The sequence below is a fragment of the Podarcis filfolensis genome, assembly GCF_964270895.1.
Source record: "Podarcis filfolensis genome assembly, chromosome: 7".
Taxonomy (NCBI): Eukaryota; Metazoa; Chordata; class Lepidosauria; order Squamata; family Lacertidae; genus Podarcis; species Podarcis filfolensis.
Window position 1 is genome coordinate 59,681,743 of NC_139603.1, and position 22,966 is coordinate 59,704,708.

The 22,966-nt window shown below is 40.3% G+C and overlaps 1 protein-coding gene across 3 annotated transcripts in view; it reads right to left on the minus strand.

Annotated features, from left to right (window-relative positions):
- JPH1 (junctophilin 1) overlaps positions 1 to 22,966 on the minus strand; it is a 60,938-nt gene that overhangs the window by 35,730 nt on the left and 2,242 nt on the right. For all 3 annotated transcript variants that reach the window (XR_014550398.1, XM_083623325.1, XM_083623324.1), the window contains exon 2: positions 18,429 to 19,185. Coding sequence is in view for 2 of the 3 variants with exons in the window: in XM_083623325.1 (XP_083479451.1) it covers positions 18,429 to 19,185 (757 nt within the window). In the remaining variant the exon portion in view is untranslated. The remainder of the gene's footprint in view (positions 1 to 18,428; positions 19,186 to 22,966) is intronic.

Here is a 22,966-nt window from a genome sequence, read left to right on the forward strand (position 1 = left end):
CTCAGTGTTACATGTGAATTGTCAGTTTATCTGAACCTTTAACCATAGTTAAACTTAAAGAAGCTAGTTTCATAACCCATGGTTTGAAGCTGGCTTGTTTCAAACAAATCATAGCTAAGATTAAACAGTTTGTCCAAGCTGTATCAATAAGGTCTGCATAAATAAAAATGGAAGTGAACTCCTCATGGCTGCACTGGACAAGCATGAGAGCAAGGAGAATGCAGATCCATTGCTTGCAGAGGCTTGTTCCTGTCATGGTAAACCATGGCTGATCATGATGTATAAATGCAGCTAGAAACACCATGACCACAGCATTACTCACAAGAATGTGTGCATTTAGCGGGTATGGGGATCCTGTGGCCCTCTAGATGTTGTTGGACTTCAACTCCCATCAGCCCCAGTCATGGTCAGGGATGGTGGGAACATCAAATAGATGTTCTGCTGCCATATTGTAATAGCTTACGGTAACAATCCTATAGATAGCTCTGTGTTGCAAGCTGACCTCAAGAGCAGATGCTAAAGCAGTTGTGGAGAACCTTTAGCTTGTGGTGCTGATTAGGTGTCAGCCCTAGGTGTTTGACCCACCAGGCAGTTTTGTGAGACCCAAACCCATCTTTCTCATACCTGATATCAAACAACGTCAAGCATGGGAAAGTTCAAGCTGCAGTCACTAAGGAAGACCCGGAAGTATTTCTAATTCTTCAAGCTGCAAATGCTGTGGCTTGAACTTAATCACTTGACATCATGTGAAGCCCAGCTTAAAAAAGAGCCATTCATTAGCATTCTTTGGGTATAGTCCCAAAAAAATAATAATTCCTCACATTCTGCCAGCTTGCCAACAAGAATATCAGGGATGACCTTGTCAAAAGCCTTGCTAAAATCAAGATATAATACATCTGCTTGACCAGGCTAATTAACTTTATCAAAACGCTAAGTGCCTTTTATTTGTAATCCCAGCAACTTCACCCTGCAAAACTAACAATAAAAAGGTATACTACTGACTGCTTAACAGTGTGTTCTAGATTGAGTGATCAGCAGTTGCCTTGATTCTCTTACCTGCAGCCTTCTGAAGATGGGGAAACATTTGCTTTCCTCCAGTCTTGTGGCACTTCACCTATTCTCCAAGAATTTTCATAAATGTTAGATCTTGGGCTCATTCACACTTACCTTTTGCCTCACCCTTTCTAGGCACAGATCCATGCTTTCCTGGTATGTGCAGAGCACTTTTAAGTTTTTTTTTTGCTCCAGTGCTTTCCCCACAAAACCCTGTTATTTACTGCTGAATCAAAGCAAATGGCAGTCTGCAGAAAATACAATTTTTTGTTTGTTCTGATTCACTGTTAAAGAACATATTTTGTGGTGAAAGTGCTGGGGCAAACCAACCAACCAACCAACCAACCAACCAACCAACCAACCAACCAATTTTTGGACGCAGACTAGGAAAGCACAGATCTGTGCCTAGAAAATGCATGGCAAAAGTGGCTGAGCCCAGAATAGCTGAAATCACACCTGCCAGTTTCTTTACTAGCTCTGCCATTTTGCATTTTTTAATTGTTGTAACCCACCCTGGGACCTAATGGTAAAAGGTAGGTAAGCAATCAAAATACTAACAACAATAATTTTATTCCAAGGTTTCATCATCCAAGAAATTATGAAGCATAGCTAGACATTTGTATGTTTAGGTCACAATTAATTTCAACCCACACATGAGTGCATTAATCTCATGGTCCTGTCTTAGTCACTGTTTTGGCTTTAGAGAAATAGGGAAAAGAATGACCAGTCCTAGATTGTTGTGATGGTGAAACACAGTGAAGTGTATTGTACACATGAATATTGTGGGTGTATTTTATTTGTGCATTTTTTGTACTATTCTTTTCTGTAGAAAAGATCTCCAGGATAGCTAACAATAATAAAAATAGAACAAAAATTAAGAACCATGCATAAATAAATAAATAAATAAATAAATAAATAAATAAATAAATGGAAATGCTATATATTATACACATATATGCCTGTGTCTTAAACATAGCAGCAAGTTTCAAATCATCAGCACTCCACAACATGTATGATAACCTTTAGGCTCCTGATTATACGTCAAGGAGAGAGACAGCATAGAAGAAAAAGAAAACAAACACCAGAAGCAACACAATGGAATTTGGCATAATCAGTGAGCTACCTTGAGAACCTTATGACTAAAAACCACCCTATTACAATTTAAAATATAAACAAATTATTAAGCATTGGAACTGACCACCTTGGGGAATAGGAGGAGAAATAAGTTACTCTGGCCTAACTCTTGCATTAAATAGAACATTCACGTAAATCAGATGGGGTAGTGGAACGAACTCTGACACTAAACAGCAATCTGAAACAAAAACATTCTTAATGTTAACAGAACAAAGGAGGCCTTACAGAAGCTCTGTCACTGATTTCATTGGAAGCTGCTGGCTAGACAACAAGATTCCTGGGAATGAAGTAAGGGCATCAGATTACTGCCATCACTGACTTGCTTTGTGTTATAGCAGTGTGCACTATGGATATTAGAACAGAGTGTATTCTGATTTAGCTGGTACTGGCAGCCATACAGTTGAGATATGTAACAATCCAGTTCTGCCAGATTTTCAGGATAAATATATAAGGTAAACCTGAGACAGAACCATACAATTGTAGGGATGGAAGGGACCCCAAACGCCATCTAGTACAGCCCCTGCAGGGCAGGAATACTAACATTTAGTTAGAAGTTAGAATGTAGAATATAAATGTTTTACACCCAACCCAGAAACACAGTTAGATGATAAATGTACATGAGGCATAAGTATGTCAGCTGGTGATAGCAGCAGAAAGATGGGTTACTTGTTTGGAGGTTCTAGCAGGGGAGTGCAGCAATTGTATACCCTTGACCGAAGAACAGTACTCTCCTATCTGGGATGGTCGTCCTCTTCCACCAAGCACGCAGCTTTGGGAGGGATGCACATGGAGCCTAGCCAGCCGGATCAGCCGAATCAACCCTGGCGATCAATGGGGTGACAGATGTCGCAGCCAGGTCGCCCTCACATCCAGATGGGTTACTGTATCAGTTGCCAGTGGGCTATATTCCTGCTGAATGCTGATAAGTGAATTTCATTCATTTCCTTATTTAGACAGACTTCTCTGCTGACCCACCAGAGAGCAGTAATGTACACATAAGCTGTTCCATTTGTGGGAGGCGTATGAACTCCTTAGCTTGTAGCTAAGCATTTGATATTTCAGCACCAGAAGACAGAAACCCTTCCAATGGCATACCAATGGACTGAAGATGTACAGTGGTACCTTGGGTTAAGTACTTAATTCGTTCCGGATGTCCATTCTTAACCTGAAACTGTTCTTAACCTGAAGCACCACTTTAGCTAATGGGGCCTCCTGCTGCCGCCGGAGCACGATTTCTGTTCTCATCCTGAAGCAAAGTTCTTAACCCGAGGTACTATTTATGGGTTAGTGGAGTCTGTAACCTGAAGCATATGTAACCCGAGGCACCACTGTATTGGTTATGTCAGTTAAAAAGGGGGGGGGGTAGAAGCGCCTCTGGACACAGGTGGTGGAGATTACAGAACAAATACACCATTTATTCCTGAACATCTGCATCACAGATAGCCAGGGTGGTGTCATCCAGATGCTGTTGCACTCCAAATCTCATCTGCCATAGCCAGCAAGACCAATGGCCAGGGGTGATGGGAGTTCCATACAGCAATACCTGGAGGATGCCACTTTGGCTACTCCTTTGGGATGGGAAACCTGAGGTCTGGGGGCCAAATGCATCCCTCTGGACTTTACAGCTCTCCCCAGGCCACACCCTTAAACAGCCCCGCTCTGTGCTGCCCTTGAATGCTTTTGCTGGCTGAAACGTGTTCTTGAACTACGATAATGCTTCTTGGTCGCTTGGCTGGTGTGTGGTTGCGTGCAGAGAAACCTCTGGCTTTTCCATGGCCTATTTATTGTACCAAGGTAAGAGTCACATCCATTGCTCCACCCGCTTTTGCCTCTTGCCACCAGTGGCTTGCAGTCTTCAGAAGGCTTCCCATATGTGAACGCAACTCATAGGATAAAAAAGGTTCCCCACAAGGTGGAAATTGATTTTTTTCCATTTCATGTAACTATGAAATGGACTGCTTTCGTCTGTCTCATATATTTTTATTACTAATTATTAAAATTTCTATATAGCCCTTCATCCGAGGATCACAGGGTGGTTTGCAATATAAAAGCACAAAAATGCATACCAGTGACAAACAAAACAATACCCCGCCTCCAGTTCAAAAGGCATCTATGATTGTTTAATTAGCCAAAGGCCTGGGAGAAGAGGGGTGTTTCTGCCTGGTGCCTAAAGATACGTCATGAAGGCGCCAGGCAAGGCTCCTTGGGGAAAGCATTCCACAAGTGGGGAGCCACTGTAGAAAAGGCCTGCTCTCATGTTGTCACCCTCCGGACCTCTTGTGGAGGAGGCACAATAAGGGCGGACGCAGACTATGAGTGTAGGGTCTGGGTTGGTTCATACTTTGTCACTCAGGCCTTTCCCATCACCATGCCTTCCTTCCCCACTCTCTTTCCCCTCCATTTCCCTCCCTATAATTGGCTTACTTCAATATATTGAAAGTTTATTGAGAGTTTACAGTAGTTGGGAGATTTCTTTACTGGGGGTTGGGGTGAGAAACAGATGAAACAGAGGGATGTTTATCATTGCTTTCAAAAAATAAAATGTTAAATATAAATACCTAGTATATACAAATATCTAGTTAATTCTTTTGCAGAGTTTTGCAAAGTCTTTTCTTGCAGTCATGTAATAATTAACCTTATTTGCAGTTTGTGCAGGAACCAGAAGGAAAATTAAACTCACCATCAAAATAAGAGTCCAGCTGTATTTATTAAGGGAGTTTCTAAGGTTGTCATTGGTGCAAATGTATGTTCACAGAAGCCTGACAGCTTTGCTGTCTTCACTTTTCAAACACACACACCTTGCATAGTTTGTCATACATGTGCTCACTGCAGCCACAGAAACTTTAACAAAGAGGGGATTGGAAGGGGATAAACGCCAGGAAGATACCGGTATATCTCATTGCACAATAGTTAAACAATGTTTCTGTGTGAGAATGGCTTTAATTAGCAGGAAGTTTGATAGGTTTTGAATGATATTCAGCTAAAACATTCTCAGATTAGCAAATATGTTGTGTTTAGTGGATTTACTTTCAATATGGCTAACACTGGAGATCAACCAGTGTTCTTTTGTATGACCGCATGTGTTCATCTTTTATTTTAATTAGCATGGGAATTAAACACTCCTTACTTGGAATTTTAGGAATCTAAAACACTCCTTACTTGGAATCTTTTTTGTGATAAAGCACAATGGTGCTCTTAATGCATCTGTCAAACAAGTAACAACCCATTGCTGTTTGTATTTCATCCACACTGGAGTGCTGTCTAATCCCATTGAATCAATGCAGCTATCAGCATAGCAAAAGCGGAAATCAGTAATAATAATAACAATGCACACACATATTCTGATTGCACAGTGTAATTATGGTAATATGTTATTTTATACATGATGCTTCCATAACTACATTGACTATTACTGGCCCATGTCTCAAAAGCGCTGTGTAAATCGGCAGGATGGAGGTGCCAATTGTTAAGGATGAGTTTGCATAATAAATGTGTTTGCCTTCTGTAGCTGTTTCACTGGCTATTTTCATATTTTCAGCTATGAACAACAACTACAACAACATCATCATTTGTGGTACTTATGAGGCAAATTGGCTTCCTATAAGATAAACCATGGGTAGGCAAACTAAGGCCTGGGGGCTGGATCTGGCCCAATCACCTTCTAAATCTGGCCCGTGGACGGTCCGGGAATCAGCATGTTTTTACATGAGTAGAATGTGTACTTTTATTTAAAATGCATCTCTGAGTTATTTGTGGGGCATAGGAATCTGTTCATTTCCCTCCCCCCCAAAAAATATATAGTCCAGCCCCCCACAAGGTCTGAGGGACAGTGGACCGGCCCCCTGCTGAAAAAGTTTGCTGACCCCTGAGATAAACAAACAAACTTGGAACTTTGCAACTATGTAAATATAGTCAAAGTTCCAAGTTTGTTTCTTTATCTCATGGGAAGCCAATTAAAGACACTGGGTCTTTAATAAGCAGCCTTCAAGACCATTTATGCAACAAGAAAAAGAAAATTGTGCTCCTATGTCTTTATGTACATTATTTACGTGTTAAGTACTGCAAATTGCTGTAACAGTCACTTGCTTTCTTAGTTAAATTTATCACCCATTTCTTAAGTTCGAAAATGTAGTTAGTGGCAAGTGGCAAGTACCATCTACCATATGGAGAGCAGGAGTGTATCTTTTGATCAGTGCACAAAACAGATTAGGGATTTCATTTATTTATTTAAGGTAGATCACTCAAAAAGGTTTACAAAAGATTATTACAACAAGTATTGATTCTGTTGAACTATGTCTCACATCACTGTCCACCAGTTTCTCTGGCTAAGCTGATGGAGGTGCTCTCTGGATTGGTGTTGAAAACTTCCAATATGACTATTATGGAGAAACTCACCATCCATAATCAAGACCACCACTCCCAGGATGACTCAAGACTTCATAGTTGTCATGACATATTCTTGATCTGTGTTTTTTCCCCCTACCGGGCAAGAAGATGATGGTTTTGTTTTTTTAAAATGTCATGGTTGGATCACTTCTTGTTCAAGTTTGGGTCTATAGTAACTATTCTACTCTGCAGGGCTGGAATACATTGAAGAGATTTTTTGTTGGTAAGGCTTATTAAGCGCCTGTCAGATCCCTAGTCACTATGTGAATTGCAAGGATGACCCTCATAGTTGACATGATCATTCCTAAGCATCCTTTTCCGCTGAGAATAGTCCATCTGGCTCCTTGATACACATCTGAGCTGAGGAAAATACAGGAAGTTGACAGACTGCTAGAGTGGAAGTGACGAAAGTCTTGTGGAGTGTCTGCACAAATAAGAGCTCATTACAGAGTCTGTGCTGCAGCAATGAGTGGTGAAGAAGAAAATTTCCTCTGCTAACATTCTTACAATATTGTCCAGTGAACTTTTTAAAAGTGGTTGGGGTATTTTTAATTATGACCCAGTGGGACAGGAAGAGGGGACTTGTGGCCCTCTAGATGTTGTTTGGTTCTCATCAGCTTCAAGCAGATTAACCAGCTAGTCAGGGATAATAGGAGTTTTAGTCCAACAACAGCTAGAGGATCGCAGGCTTCCTATCCCTGAAGTAGGTGATGTGATGGAAGCTTTGGTAGCATGTTATACATGTTAGCATGACACTTTGATTACAAAATCCACATTGTATGAATAGCATGTCTTTCCTATGCTGTGCATTTCCTTTGTTATGTAGATGTACTTGTTGTGCTCTTTGGGTAATGAAGTCCCCCCCCCCAAATAAAAAAGTTAATGATCAGCTCTTTATTACTCTGGTGATGCAGCTCCTTTCTACTCCAGTGGTGCCCTAGTTTCCAGGAGATCATAGATTCTACTCATCTCTGAATATAATGACATTCATATCATAACCAAAACAATACTGCAGTCCCCAGAAAACACCCCATATAAATGTGGTGGAACAATAAAGCCTAGTGACCTCTGGACAGCCAATATTCAAATAGTGAAAATGTCACCTTGAACACCAAATTTAAAACAGACATATCCCTTTGTTTAACAATTTTGACCCCCTTAATGAGAAAGAATTCAAACCAGCCAAAGAGACTGATCAATGCGCTGAGCATTGTACTCACTCATATCCCTTTGACTTTAACGGGATTCTGAATGAAATAGACAGTTTGTCAAAGCTTAAAATGGGGGTTGGAATTTAAAATAAAAACTTACAAAAGAAGGAAGAGGAATGTGGGCCTGAGTTGCACAGCTACAAAATATCTAGCAAGCAGTCAGTTTTATTTATGAAAATGTGCACTTCAACCAGCAAATTCCTAGACTTCTATAATGTGAACATGTTTTCTGTTTTTGTTTGTTCTGCTGTTGCAGCTCAAATCAATCTAATTTTGTCCTGACATATGCATGACCAACTTCCACAGAAATCAATGGGAACTGCACAAATATACTTGAGGGCACAGCAGTCTCTCACAGTCCTGTAACACAGTAGTTTAGTTCTGGATGGCAAATGGAAGAGGTGGAAGGAATAAATAGCAGTAAATATCCAAAAAGCTAAGCTCTCTCAGTCAAAAGTGTGAGCTTACCATTCCCTCCCCCTCACCATGTTATCAACAGTACCTTCTGTTTTCAATATCTTTATATACAATTTTGGAGATGAGATTAATCAGCCGTTTTCACTTACATTAAAGGAACCAGGGCAGTACAAAGTCAATGACCTGATTCTGTAAACTCTATGAACTGAGATGTGACTGAAAAGTCAGACTAAAAATAAAACAAAAGGTGCTTGCACTTTACATCACGTTTCTGTTTTATTCAGAAACTCTATTGCTTAGGCTTATGGTACCAATGTATTATTCTCCATTAAGCATGCCACTGTTATTCCTGTTGAAGAAAAGGGAACTAATTCTACCCAAGGTCAGCCAGTTTGACTGTAACTGTTCTAGGACTGGAATGAAATTCTACCATTTTTCCACTGGATCTTACTGGCAAACAGGCAGCAATCAATAGAACCACAAATTCAGTTCAATCATACAGCATGCAGCTCAATCAAATGAGTTTACACTGGTTAAGTATATGACCCTACCTGGTCTGAGCTACTCATGTACTTGTTATAGCAGATTCGGCTATTGCAATGCTATCTACCTAGGGCTGCCTTTAAAGGCCGATTAGAAATTGCAGTTGGTACAAAATGCAGCTACATCAATAGCACTGGTTGTCAAACAGTTTTCTGACTCATTCAATATGTCTGTATTAAAATAAACAAGCAACAGTTAAAGGAATTCTAGCCCAGCTTTTAAGGCATGTGACATCTAAAAGTAAGTTACAACAAATCAATAAAATAAAGCATTTGCTCTCAGTCCCACCAATCAAAGGGGGTAAACTTTGGCATTTTCATATCTTATAAGCATTGTGCTCAAAGGTTCTATCAGCTCGGTACAAAAGCAAGCGAACTTATATTAATACCATCGGCATCAGCTGAATCCTATTCCTAAACACAAAATTCATATTGCATCTATAATAAGTAAAGCATTTTAAAGATTTGCTAGGCACTAGTCTTACAAGTGCCCAGTTTAGTTCTTGCGTAAAGTGAGACTCGTAGCGTCAGCTTAATCCAGAGTGGAAAGTTGTCTGCCCTGCACATAATTCCACACGGTTGGCAGGGTTGGTTGCTAATGTTTATTGGTGACTGAATCTCAAGTAGAATGCTCGTTACAAATCTAAGCTCACAAACAGAAATTTGTTATCAAGCAACACCATTTTAAATCTTGCTGGCTCTTCAAAATTAACAAACTATCCTGAAATTGAGGGAACGGATGATTTTCTTAAGACTTGGGTGCACTGTTGCCAAAACCTGCAACATGGTAGCTAGGAAGTAGAGGTAAGTCTGCTACTATGACTACAGTTTGATATAATCTGCAAGTGGCTTAGAAATCAGGTGTGCCAAAATGGAGGTAGATCAGCAGTTAAATTGCCCAGTCCTTTTTACAAACCTCCTTCAAACAATCAGCGTCAATGCTATTGCCCAAGGCAACTGAAAATACAGTTTTTGATATGTCTGCAATTTTAGCACACCACATTTGAGAATGGAGGGCCAAATCATTGCAGGCACTTCATTTCAATGGCTCCACTCCTACCTGAATGATAGTTTCCAGATGATGGTGCTGCATAACAGCTGCTCTGCCTGATGGCATTAATGCTGCGAGGTTCAGCAGGTTTCCACTTTGGCTCCCCTGCTGTTTAACAGCTACATAAAACCATTGGGAGAGGTCGTTTGGGGATTTGAAGTTCCATCAGTATGCTGATGATATTTAGCTCTATTTCTCATTTACATCAAATTCAAGTGAGGAAGATGTTCTGAACAGGTGTCTAAGTCAGTAAAGTTCTGAAAGAGGGCCAACAAACTGAAGCTCACTCCACACAAGACTGAAGTATAGTTGGCTGGTAATGGAGTTGACCAGAAAATCGGGGTTCAGGTCCATAACTTTGATTCTGCTTTGCAGCTGACATTCCGAGCATTGGAACCAATTTGGGCTCATATGTTAACTGCAACTGCTAACGTAATTAACTGAAACATGTAGAAATGAGGACATTTTGTCTGTTCTGACTAACAGCTTGTTTTCAAGAAGAAAGTAAAAGGTTGCACTAATACAAGGATTACCACTAACACAACATAAATTCCTGTACCGCCCCCAAATCTATTTTGGAGGGTTGAAGGAACCCCCAGAACAGATTTAAGGGACATACGTGGGAGGAGATAGGGAGATGTTTCAATTGTGCAAGAAGAAATCCTTGCGCTGATGCAATGATCTACTTAACACCACATTGAATACAACCCATTTGTTTTAATTATGAGAACCACAAATGGGCAATAGTGGAGAGGCAGAAGCCTTTCAGATTTTGTTGGACTCCCACCCCCAACAACCCCAGTCAGAATTGCCAATTTTAGGGGATAAGGGGATTCATTTGGAAGCTCACAATTTAGACACACCTGGTCTAAGACATGTACATTTGACAGATGTCTTGCTTCAATATGCACCTGCTGTGCTAGAGGACTGACTCATGGTGCTCCCACCCTATCTGATTACTTGGCTCCATGTGTCATGGACTGGCTAGAGTGGTGCTGGCAGGTACTAGTTGGAGAACCCCAAATGGAAGAAACCTCAGAGCCAGGGGATTGGTGGTGGGATGACAATGAGTGGTCAGAGGGAGCAGACTGGGAGGAGCTGTTGGAAGCTGAAAAGGTAACGGGGTTTACTGAGCAGGAAGACTCTGTGGCAGAAAGCAGTCAAGAATCAGAGACAGAAGAGGAGGCTGGAGAGGAGGGGGCCCAAGAGGCAGAGAAGAGTCAGGCTGGTGAAGAAGTCAGGCTGTCTCCTGCGGTGACCAGCTCCTGCGGTGACCAGCTCCCCTCCCCCCGGTCTACTAGAACCCAAAGAGGTATGAAGAGGGTGGAGCAAAGACAAGCAAGATGGAGGAGTCTCAGATTGCTTGGGAAGGAACCAGGGGTGGAGTCTTAAAGAGCACTGGGAAGCAAGAGCTACCGGGCAGAGTTGCTGTGCTCACTAGACCTGGCCTCCTGAGCTGTTTGTTTTTTTGACTAAAGAGTTAACAACTGACACCATGTGAGTTATTACTGACCTCATCCTGGCTCCTGTCATTGACACCATGCCTGATGACTTTCAGTATTCAGTAAAAAAAACTATTTGTTTCCTCAGGGATTTTGTTTGGCCTTTAAGGGGTTTTAAATGTCTCAAGCATTATATTGCTTTAAACCATTGTTACTGGTTTTAAAATATGTTAGTTGCCTTAGGAATTTTATATTAAAAGCTGTGTAGGGGGATGCTTAAAATAAATATGGCTTGATTCAAACCCATTTTCTTTTCATTTTAGTCAACCATCATGGTTAAGGGCTGTGCTAAATGCATTTGTTCAGATTTCACTAATCTGGTGCCCTCCTAATTTGGACTACAACTTGCATCAGCATGTGCCCGCTGGGGCTGATGGGTGTTGTAGTCTAAAACATCTGCAGGGCACCAGGTTGCCAAAGGCTGAACTAGTTATTAATTGCCTAATATAGGATCTGTACAAAAGTGAAGGACCAAGGCCTCTTTTCTAAAAATGAAAAAAGTTGGCAAACTTACATTTATTTACTTACAAAACTATTTCCATACCCCCTTCACTCCAGACAATACCAACATAATTTACAACCAAAACAATATAAGAAATATTGTTATATAACAATATAACGAATCATCAAACACATCCATAAAAACATGCTAGTAAAATATTAACATTGGGGTGCTAAAACTGGCACTAATGGCCTGGGAATGCCTGAGCCAATAGCATGCTGTAAGCACTCAACAACTGATGCCTGCCTAATCACCAAAGGGAGATCATTCCATAAATAAGCAGGGAGGGAGCAGTAGTACGGTAAGTAGGGTGTGCCTCAAGAGGAGACCTCAGCAGGTGGCAAGAGAGGATGGTTTCTGTGGCTCTGCAAGTTCCAAGCTAAAAGGAATTGCTAAGCAAGGTCCAAGGGTAGCTCCAAGCTTCCCCTCCTAGGTGGATTTCAACAATAATGAATTCAGCCATCAGTGTTTCAGCTGCTGAAATCTCATAATCCCCCTAATTGTAGTATTCAACAGGAGACTAGTTCAGCCCTTCAATCTTCTCTCCTTCACAAAGAGAAAAACACCAGCTCTCTGAGCCTTGCTCTCCAGGGGTCAGTTATGTTTGGGGCAAACTAGCACCAACTTACTGAGTGAGAAGGCTCTAGCTGACAAGGAGGCAGAAGTGGCCTAGTCATATTTCTGCTCATTACTTTATACAGTGGTGCCTCGGGTTAAGTACTTAATTCATTCCGGAGGTCCGCTCTTAACCTGAAACTGTTCTTAACCTGAAGCACCACTTTAGCCTGCTGCTGCCGCCGCGCCGCCGGAGCACAATTTCTGTTCTTATCCTGAAGCAACATTCTTAACCTGAAGCACTATTTCTGGGTTAGCGGAGTCTGTAACCTGAAGCGTATGTAACCTGAAGCGTATGTAACCCAAGGTACCACTGTACCTACTACAGTTACATTAAAACACAAAAGTGCAACTCTATCCAACATGCAAATGAGTGTAATGTGCTGGGTTCAGACAATATGTTTTCTCTGCACTTTCTGCTTCCACTGCCTGGTGGGGTATTTTTCTCTTTCTCCGGCCTTACAGGTACGTGCCACCACAGAGGATTTTTTTAATGAAAGCTAGTGTCCATGGTTTACTACCTCTGAAATAAAAAGCGCACATTTATTTAAAATCTTAGATGTTAAAGAGCCATAAAATGTGCAGAAATTATATATATATAAATTAAGGAATACTAATATACTAACCATAATTTAGGGTATTTTTATCCTGCTCTAAGGATATCTAAGAATCAAAAAAAGATGTTTAAAAAATACCTTTCTGGACAGAAGTACTGAATACTGCATGAATATGTACAGGCTATGATCTCCCAAGAAACCCTAAAACAACTCTCCTTTTGATGCTTCATCCTTAAGTCATTAATGCTGATTTACAACTGATTGCTACTGCTAACAACAGCAAAACAGCATATTGCACAAAAAGGGGACAAACAAAGATCCCACTACCTTAACTGATTGCTAAAGGAAAACTTGGCAAACTATTTTAATGATAAAAATATAAAAGAAATGCAATACTTAATCATCAAGAGAGGTGGGCTTTGTTTTTACATTTCTGGAATGGCAAAATAAATGACGATTCCCCCCCCTCCTTTTAACTCATTCACGGTATTATAGAGTTTTGTTTTGCTGTCTCTCTCCCTTCTTCATATGCCATTTCCTTTCCTCCCTCTCCCCCCACCCCTTTTTGGCATGAGAAGCAAGGATGCAAACATCCTTGTATAATGGTGTTTGCTACATATTGTCACAAAACATAATAACAATTTATAATAAAACTAAACACCTTCTTAAAATGCCTGTTGGAATAAGAAAGTCTTAAACATGCACCTGAAGTTCAGCAGAGAGGGTGCCTGTTTCCCCTCAGCTGGAAGAGAGTTCTATAGCTTGCGCCCACTACACTGAACAGACAGCTTCTTGCAGTTATGAGTCATGCATCTGAGCCATGGGGGAACGCTAACCAAGATCCCTCCTCCCCCCAAAAATCGGTTATCAGACCAGGATATAAGGAATCAGGTGATCCTTAATATATCCTGTTTTTACCACTAAATATTTCATCCTGGTTCACTTTTTACATATACTAATTGTCCCTTAGCTATAAGGTAAAAAGTAAAGGTAAAGGACGCCTGGAGGGTTAAGTCCAGTCAAAGACGACTATGGGGTGCGGCGCTCATCTTGTTTCAGACTGAAGGAGCCAGCGTTTGTCCACAGACAGCTTTCCAGGTCATGTGGCCAGCGTGACTAAATCACTTCTGGTGCAACAGGACACCGTGACGAGTGCCAGAGCACACGGAAACGCTGTTTACCTTCCCGCTGAAGTGGCACCTATTTATCTACTTGAACTGGTATGCTTTTTTTTAAACTGCTAGGTTGGCAGATGCCCTGACAGAGCAATGGGAGCTCACCCCGTTGCGCAGATTCCGAAGCGCCAACATTCTGATCGGCAAGCCCACGAGGCTCAGTGGTTTGGACGTGGGTGGTGCTATGGTCTCCCTTAGCTATATGGTAGCAAGATCTACATCAACTTGCTGCAGGGTCTCGAAGTTACAGATATTATATATTCTCTGTGCAAAAATATTATATACTAGCTGACTAGAATCTACTGCCACGTAAGTTGTAAACTGATGACTTCACATGTCATGTTCACGGGGCAAATCTGCACACTATATCTTATAGATGTACACCTAAGATATTTTTACGTTTCTACCTAATTAGGTTCTGTGTGAACAAGGCAAACACTTGCTATATAAGTGCAGTTGTCAGAGACCTGTGACTGGCTGCAGCTTCCTGTTGAGTGTTCACTCTGTGGCAATCTTGGACTTCTGCTTAATATGTGAGCTGGCACCAAGACCTAACAGAGCAGTAAGAATCTTTGCACTGCCACAAGACTGTGAACACACAGCTCACATATCCCCAACTGCAAAGAACTGGGGGTCTTTCTCCGTCATTAATGTCACTCCATCTCCTGGTCTCTGTGTGAGCAAGAACTGTTATTGCAAGGCTAGAATATCCATGCCGATGACAGTTACAGAAATAAAAATAATTATTGCATAAAGCACCCTTCATCCTCCACTATTACCCCTAGTGAATTGGGTTCAGAATGTCTTCTGTCTGTCTGTACTCTACACCTGCCTGCATAAGCAATAGTCCAATCAGTGAAAGATTTTTTTTTTAATCCTGTTAAACCCCAGTATTTAATTTCATATTGTAGTCATCTTTCAAACTTACTTGGACTTTACTGGGCCAAGATGCCCAGTAAAGTTATTTTTACCAGCTTGTGTAATATGCCTATCACTGTAATACTCGGCAAATACGTAATGAAGGAGACAAGAGCTGAAAGTATACACGTTTACATTCCAAAATCTGCAAAGCCATAATGCAAGGCCTGCAAACCTTTTATCATCCTTGACCATTGGCAAGGGCTGAGGAGCAGTGGCGTAGCATGGGTTGTCAGCACCCGGGGCAAGGCAAGTAATTTGCGCCCCCTAACCCGTGGATTTGCGCCCCCTAACCCGTGGATTTGCGCCCCCTAACCCGTGGATTTGCCCTAACCCCAGATGTTGCGCCCGGTGCGGCCCGCCCCCCCTGCACCCCCCACGCTACGCCACTGCTGAGGAGTGTTCCTACACAGAGCATTTGAAGGGCGCCATACTGGTAACCCCTGAACTAATGCATATTCATAGGCTATGGAAAAGTGCCGTAGTATTACTTTTTTTAATGAAGCAATTGATTACTTCTTATCTTCCTATTACTATGATTATTACTCTTACTAACACCTTCACCCACTTGCCCTTTTACCCAGTCAGAAACAAACTCTCCCCATGCTGCTTTTCCAGACATAATAGAAAAGCGACAGATAAAAAAGCAGCTTCCATATCTTTTCTTCCACAAGCAATTTCAAGCAAAACAACAGCTAGGTATGAAAGGGTTAATCAGCATCCCTGCCATTCCTTTGGCCAAACTCTCAGCATACAGCTTTTTAAAACACACACACAGACACCTGTCAAAAACTAGACACAGTGCAACATCTAGTTTGGCCCTCAGTTCAACTTTTCAATAGTCATCTTTAATCATTCTGTTTCAAGTCAACCCATTATTAGCACTAAAGAAGCTGTCTCACACCAGAGGTATGGAATACATTCAAGGATTGCTGCTCCACTGAATACTGCTTCTGTATATCTAGTCTTTTCAACAGTAAGTCCATAGGGGGACCTTTTATGTCTTTGGGAAGAAGAAACCATCACTCAGTGATAGAGCACATGCTTTGCATACAGAAGTCCACAGTTCCAACTCCTGACCTATCCACTTGAAAGAGATGCATTTGTGGCAGGACTAGCATAGACTAACTGAGATCCAGGAGTGTGGATGTGAGTCAAAGCAGACAGCAGTGGTCTAAATGAATCAATGACCTGATTCAGGACATATAAAACTAATAATGGTTGCATTTGTAGACAAAACTAAGATGTAAAAACATGATTTATTAAGCCATACTGTGCGCGCAGCCACACTTTGCTCTTCCCTTCCATGAGCAGGTAAACAAACCTCGCAGAGGGTAGCTTAGTGTAACTTCCAAACCCAGGACTGTGGTTTGCTTTGCCCTAAAAAAACCCATGATTGCTAAGTCTACAACAAACCATGACTTCAAGCTGGCTAGTGATCATAGTTACCACACGTCGGGTTCTGATGCAACCGCAAGCTAGCCTCTTTGTGATTTATTTATCACGAAGGGAGGAGTGAAGTGGGACTGCTCAGGCTACATGGGACAGCACTGAATTCATCCACAGCGCAGCTTGATAAACCATACATTAGTGTTACTTGCAAATGTTGCCTTCATCACAAATCCTTGGTGACAAAAATTTTAAAAACTTTCAACAAAAACTGAATTCCTCTTTTAAAAAATGCAAACTTTACAAAGGCAATGGAACAACAGGCCATTTTTCAAATTATACATTACTAAGAGAAAACTAAAAAGGTGGTTTGAGCTGTTAATCTGAAGTCTAATAAGATGGTTCCTTGAACACATTTTAGACTAAGCTATTGATGCAACACTTTGCTAGCTGATAATGCTTGCCAAGTTCTTCCTTACTTCTTTAGGGAATCAAGTACCAACATTCCTTGGAGGGCAAATTGCATAATCGTGTACATTTCCTTTCAAGGTGCAGACTTTTAAACCAGAGTTCTATATGCACCTGCTTGTTAAGATTTGTTAAAAATTGCTTTTCATCACATAATTCAAATATGAACCTTCTGCCTAGCTCTTACTTTAAAAAAAACACCCCAAACCCATTGCTGCATGTACAGTGAATGTACCACTTAAGATTTATTACCTACAAGCAGGATGATTTACTCTAAATGTCAGGGGTCAATTGTACAAGGTCATTTTTTAAAATAGTGCAATACAAATACATCCTTTCAAATTCAGTTATAGAATATTTTCTTGCTAAGACTGCAAGGCAAGTACTCCATAATATTCCCCACCATATAATTTCACATAATATTATGAATATATGTTTTGGATAGTGCAATCCGTATCATTTTCCAGCAATCTATCCTTATCATTCTTGCAAAACGGGTTTTCCTAGAACTCATCAATTCCACGTTCCTAACCAAAGAATTAATTTACAATTGAGAGTACTGTTAGAGCTTTGTAGGATTATGGTTTGAAATGTTTATTTTCCATTAACAGGTTCTACAATCATGGAAATATTGTCCTACATAAGGGAATTTGAAAGAGAGAAAAGAATTGGAAAGCTATTGGAAAATGAAATAAATAAATAAAACCAGCAGGTGACAGCTGCAACTAACGAGAAGCATGAATTGGCCCTCAAAAACAATTTGTATTGAAATAAATACTCGGGAAGCTTTGTATTAATTTGTACACCAATACATTTCTTTTTCATTTTGTATCCCACTATTCAGCATTAATGCTTCCAAAGCAGCTGCTTACAAAATAAAAGATTAAAAACCAGTACAATGTTGCATTTATAGAGCCCTCATGTAACAAATCAATATGGCTTTCAAGAGATACTTTTGTCAGGTCACATCTATGGCAAATACCTACGTCCCACATACTTCCTGAAACAGCATAGCAAACCAATCCAAATGTCAAACCAATTCCCCACTACTTTTGTCATGATGGGGTCTCCTTCAGAAGTTATGGGCCTTGCCCATATGGAGAATCCTTAGAGGATCCTATGGTATCTGATCAAGATGAGATACACTTTGCATTCATAGGTGATCACAGGGCCAGTAGCTAGAAACATTTCCAAGAATATTTGAGAATCAGTGGATGGGGAATGCATATATGGTTCCTAACTGGATCTGTCTACTCAAGACACACTAAAATAAATGCTTATAGTGCCACAGCAATCTAGTTCAATCCAATAAGCCTGTTTCATTCCAGTGCCTCCTCAAAACTATTGAACCGAGTTATCTTCCAAGGGTCACACTATGCAATTCCACTGTAAAAAAATGTAATTGAAACCTGCACTTGCACCATTTTGGCCAATATGAATATTAGCTAACAAAATGTTTCTGGTTTGTGTCACTGGAGCAAGGAATAAAATGCTTTGAAATGACTTACCTTGAGGTTGCAATTTCCACTTTAGTTCTTGCCATGGCAGATGCCCGCTGGGCACCCTCAAGGGCACGCTCCACCTTTTCTTTAGTTTTTGTGTTTCTTATGGGTATAAGCTGCTTCCTTATTCCACGGACCAAAACATTGTTTTTATACTTTCCCTCTTCCTTGGTGCCATCTGGAAACATGGTACATCCATATCCATGCCTCTTATTATTTAGCCACTCCCCTTCGTATTTCATACCATTTGAGCGCTCACTAATACCGAATCCGCTGCGCTTGTCATTCTTCCATTCGCCCATGTACGTTTCTGTTGTGGTGGCATCAACGTGGTCTTCCGCTGGGCAATAATCACAATCCCCATCTCCAAAACTAATGGTAGAATTGGCATCACTAGAGCTAATCCTACTTATAGCAGCATCGCTCCTGACAGAGCTGCGTTTGCTAGAAATCGACGATTTTGATTCGGATTTTCTAAGTTTTATACTACCGAGAAGGGATCCTCTTCTGAACAAGCCTCCTTTCTTCTTACCACCAATTCCTTCGAGATCACTGTGAAAATTCAACACAAACCCTCCTCTTGTTCCAGCAGGGCTGTCCAAAGTAATATCATGTAGAATAGTGCCATTGCTCTGCTCACTACGCAGTGACGCTAGAGATGTCCGGAGGGGAGAACGGATCACAGTTGCCATGCCATAGGGGACACTTTGCCGCATGCCATAGCCATGCCTCATCCCTCCTGTCCACTGTCCCTGGTATGTACCTTTCCAAAGAAATAAGAAGAAACAAGGAAAATGAATAAACATCTAACGATTTTAGTTTGTTAGCAGTGCTGGAAATTCATCTTGCATATTTTCACCACTAAACTATAAGCACGGCCTAAAAAGGCTTCTTCTCTCCCCCCGCCCCCAAGTGATTTAAATAGAAAATAACAAAAAGCCTGAACAAATTAGGAACTGATCCATGATTATATATATCATATACATTGCTTCAAATGCTTATTCTAATGTGGCATGGAATCTGCAGATCAAAGTATTTAAAATTATTTCCTATGAGATAAGCACAAACACAAACCCGAGATAATTCAACTGGTGGACATTCATTTCAGCAAGCCCACCACAAGATAGTATTCACTCTGTTTTGTCCCCAGTCCAGAACACTGGGATGGTTTTACCTTGAGTCTACTGGTAGCATCACATCTCTATGGTATCGCAAGGCCTACCAGTTTTCCTGTTCCTGATGAGGAACCTGTTCCAGGTTAGAAATCCACAGGCTACCCTAAATTATCTCACTGGATGTTGGCAAATGATAATGAGGTATCAAATTTATCATAATTGCATCCATTGAGAATGGCTCATGTACAAAGGCACCCTTCATAGAACTCAGTGAATGTTGGTCACAATGTATATGAGCCATTAACTTGTTATGCCCTCATAAAACCCTATTTGGCTATGGGACCACAGCATTACGAGATAAGCCTTTGCCTGCTGCCTTTTACTGTCAAAGAGCAGGGGCTTATCTCTCATCTTAGCACTGCAGTACTAAGTTCTAAGATCTAAGATAACAGACCTCCACACCTAACACATGGCTTGCCCCAAAGAGCCTCACAGGCCAAATTTGGAGGCCTGGCAGGCCTAATTTGAACCATGGGCCACAGGATCGCCCCTGCTGTTAACAGCATCATGGTGTAACGCAAGTAAGTAATTACATTTACTCAGTGAGCTTCATGTCTGAAGCTTCATTCCCACGGCCACTGAGTAAGCTTCTTGCATCTAAACCCCAATGCCGTTAAATTCAACTAGTTTAAAGCACTGGGATTTAAGTTAGTTGCAACTAACATGTTCTATTGCCTTCAATGATATGTGAAAGACAATGCTGAACTTGTTCACTCGGGCCCATCGATTTTAAAAGAGATTTACTCTCATGTGAGCATGCATACAATTGCAGCCTTACTCATCCCAAATTTTCGATAATTTGGGGATAACATGTATTGGCGGACACTTTCTTGGAGCAATGAAGCCTCTCTGCCTGTGATTTTGAGTGGTCATACAATTAGCTTATGTATATCTTGACATACATTTTTTACATATGGTTTCCTATTTCATTTTCTGTTGACAGTGCTGATTTATCATTCCCATTTTTTTAAACCATCAATCAATGCAACAAAATTTATCAAAAAAGTTTCAGCCTAGATTTAAAATGTTTTTGCTATACATTTTTGTATTTCATTTCTTTATTATTTAATATACAGCAGGTTCCAGGATTACAGCACACATATTTTATTGCATATCCTAGGTGCAGAAAAAAGTAAAATTTGTGTCACCTGAAAAGTATTTTAAGAAACATTCCAGTACCCAGATCTGAACACTCCTGGCCAATTATGAATCATACTCAAAGCAGACACACTGAAATAACTAACAATGCAAATAAGTCAATTGATTTCAATATCCATACCTTAGTTGGATACAACCCATAGTTTAAAGATTATAATATATATAGTGTATAAAATATATGAACTACAAATATTAAAACAAGCAAGATGCAGATTAGGGTTCTCTTTTGTTTAAAACAATGTCAACAAACTACAAAAACCCATTTGAAATAAACATTTGATGTTTCAGCAAATGTATTCCTTAGGAATAAAATATTTATCTTCCGTAGTTAATATTTACTTTATATTCTCACATATTGTTCTTTCAACAGCTGAGAAAAAGCGGCCACCCACAAACACGGCAGAAAGGCATGTTTGGTACTTCTCATTAATGATGTCTAACACACAAACCTTAGATTTTAAAGCACACAACATTCCACCATGCAGATCACTATACAATCCAGATTTGCAAATAAAATTGCATGGCCAGTTGGATGAGAATTAGCAACTAGTCTTTTGACAAAAGAACTCTGACGCTGAGAAAACCTTACTATAGTCAAACTACCGTAACTTCCAAGTAAACCTGCACAAAGGATTGTGCTGAACATTTTCCATTAAAAATGTTGCTAGTCTCTATTTAACACAAAGGATATGCTGAAGTACCACTCAGATTTATGCTCTAAATCTAGAGATGTCTGCCAGAAAATTGAGGTTTTGTCTTGCAATGTTAAAATAAAAAGTCATATTTTGAAGCTGGAAATATATGGACTTTTGTTCTTCTTCTACCACCAGTCAAGAGCTCACTCATTCTCTCTGAGTGATGATGAAAACAACCCACACTGGCCAGGTAGGCTAGCTGCATGTGGGAAATGATGTAGAGCAGGGAAATGATGGGCAAGTGAAGAGCCATATGCCTTTCCCCAGCCTCAGTGGCCACCTTTCTGCTCCAGAAACAGCTTTTATTTCTTTTTTGAAGAAGTTCTGGGGAATGTTGTGTGCATTAATATGCAATATGCAGTTCGCTTCTTCGCTGAATTACGTAAGTCCCACTGTGTGCCAATAAACATGCAGAGAACAGGGCAGTTAGGCTAATACCCTAACTTAGTGGTTCTCAAAGGGTGTGGCAGGAGAGGCTAGCAAATGTAGCAGGAAGATTCAAGGACAATCAAAGAAACATTTCAGTGCAGTATAGTATAGTACGGTATCAAAATAATTATTTTTATTTGCGGAATATGGATAGATAATTTTTTGAAATGAGAGCATCAAGTGATACCTTTGTATACGTACTTAAGGTATGTGTGTAAGAGGCTCGTTTATAATTATGTTTTGGGAATTGTTCATGTTCTTCTGTAGCTAGCTGCATTGTTTTATACTTTCTGGATGTCCTCTGATCATATTATAAAGCAGTTGTGTTCTAAATCAAGCACTGCTAAGAGTTGTTTTCTTTTGTTTTCCAGTGTATTTTTTTATCAATTAAAAATGGTGTGGCATGAGGAAATTTTTATTCTGAAACTGTGGCTCATAAAAGTAAGTTTCAGAACCACTGACCTAACTATACTTCCCTGGAAGCAAGTTCTGTTGAAATCAATGGCAATTCTATCCAAATGAAGGGCAACTGTATTAGGATATTTAAACACTGACTTTTTTGTGTTGCCGACCATATTTTGCAGAATAATGTACCACAGCAAACTTCCTACATACTAGTTATGCAACATTAATTGCTAACACAAGCAAGATAAATATGCCCAGGTTTTATTTACTTTAAATATTATTATTCTGCCTCTCCCATAGCTTGAGGTGGTTGTGTGATTAATGTATGCAGTGCACTGAAATTTTAAATAGATTGATCCAATTATACATTTGGGCTGGAATAAATCAAAAGCAGCTCAACAGCTTTAGATGAGTTTTGTAATTGTAAATGGCAAGGATCCAGCCTATTTTTGTTTTCTGTACAGTGCTCAATATGACACAAGTACAGTATGTCAGAGAAACAATTTATCTGGACAAGATGTACTCTTAACTGACCTAAATGAACTCCTGTTTCATCCCCCCTGTTATGCTCACTTTGCTGCCAGAAGAAATTAGGAACTTTCCCCCCTAGATGCAAGGCTAGTTCACATTTCAGATATTGATGGTAAAATATGCTGTAAGTGCTTTCAGAACAATAACCATC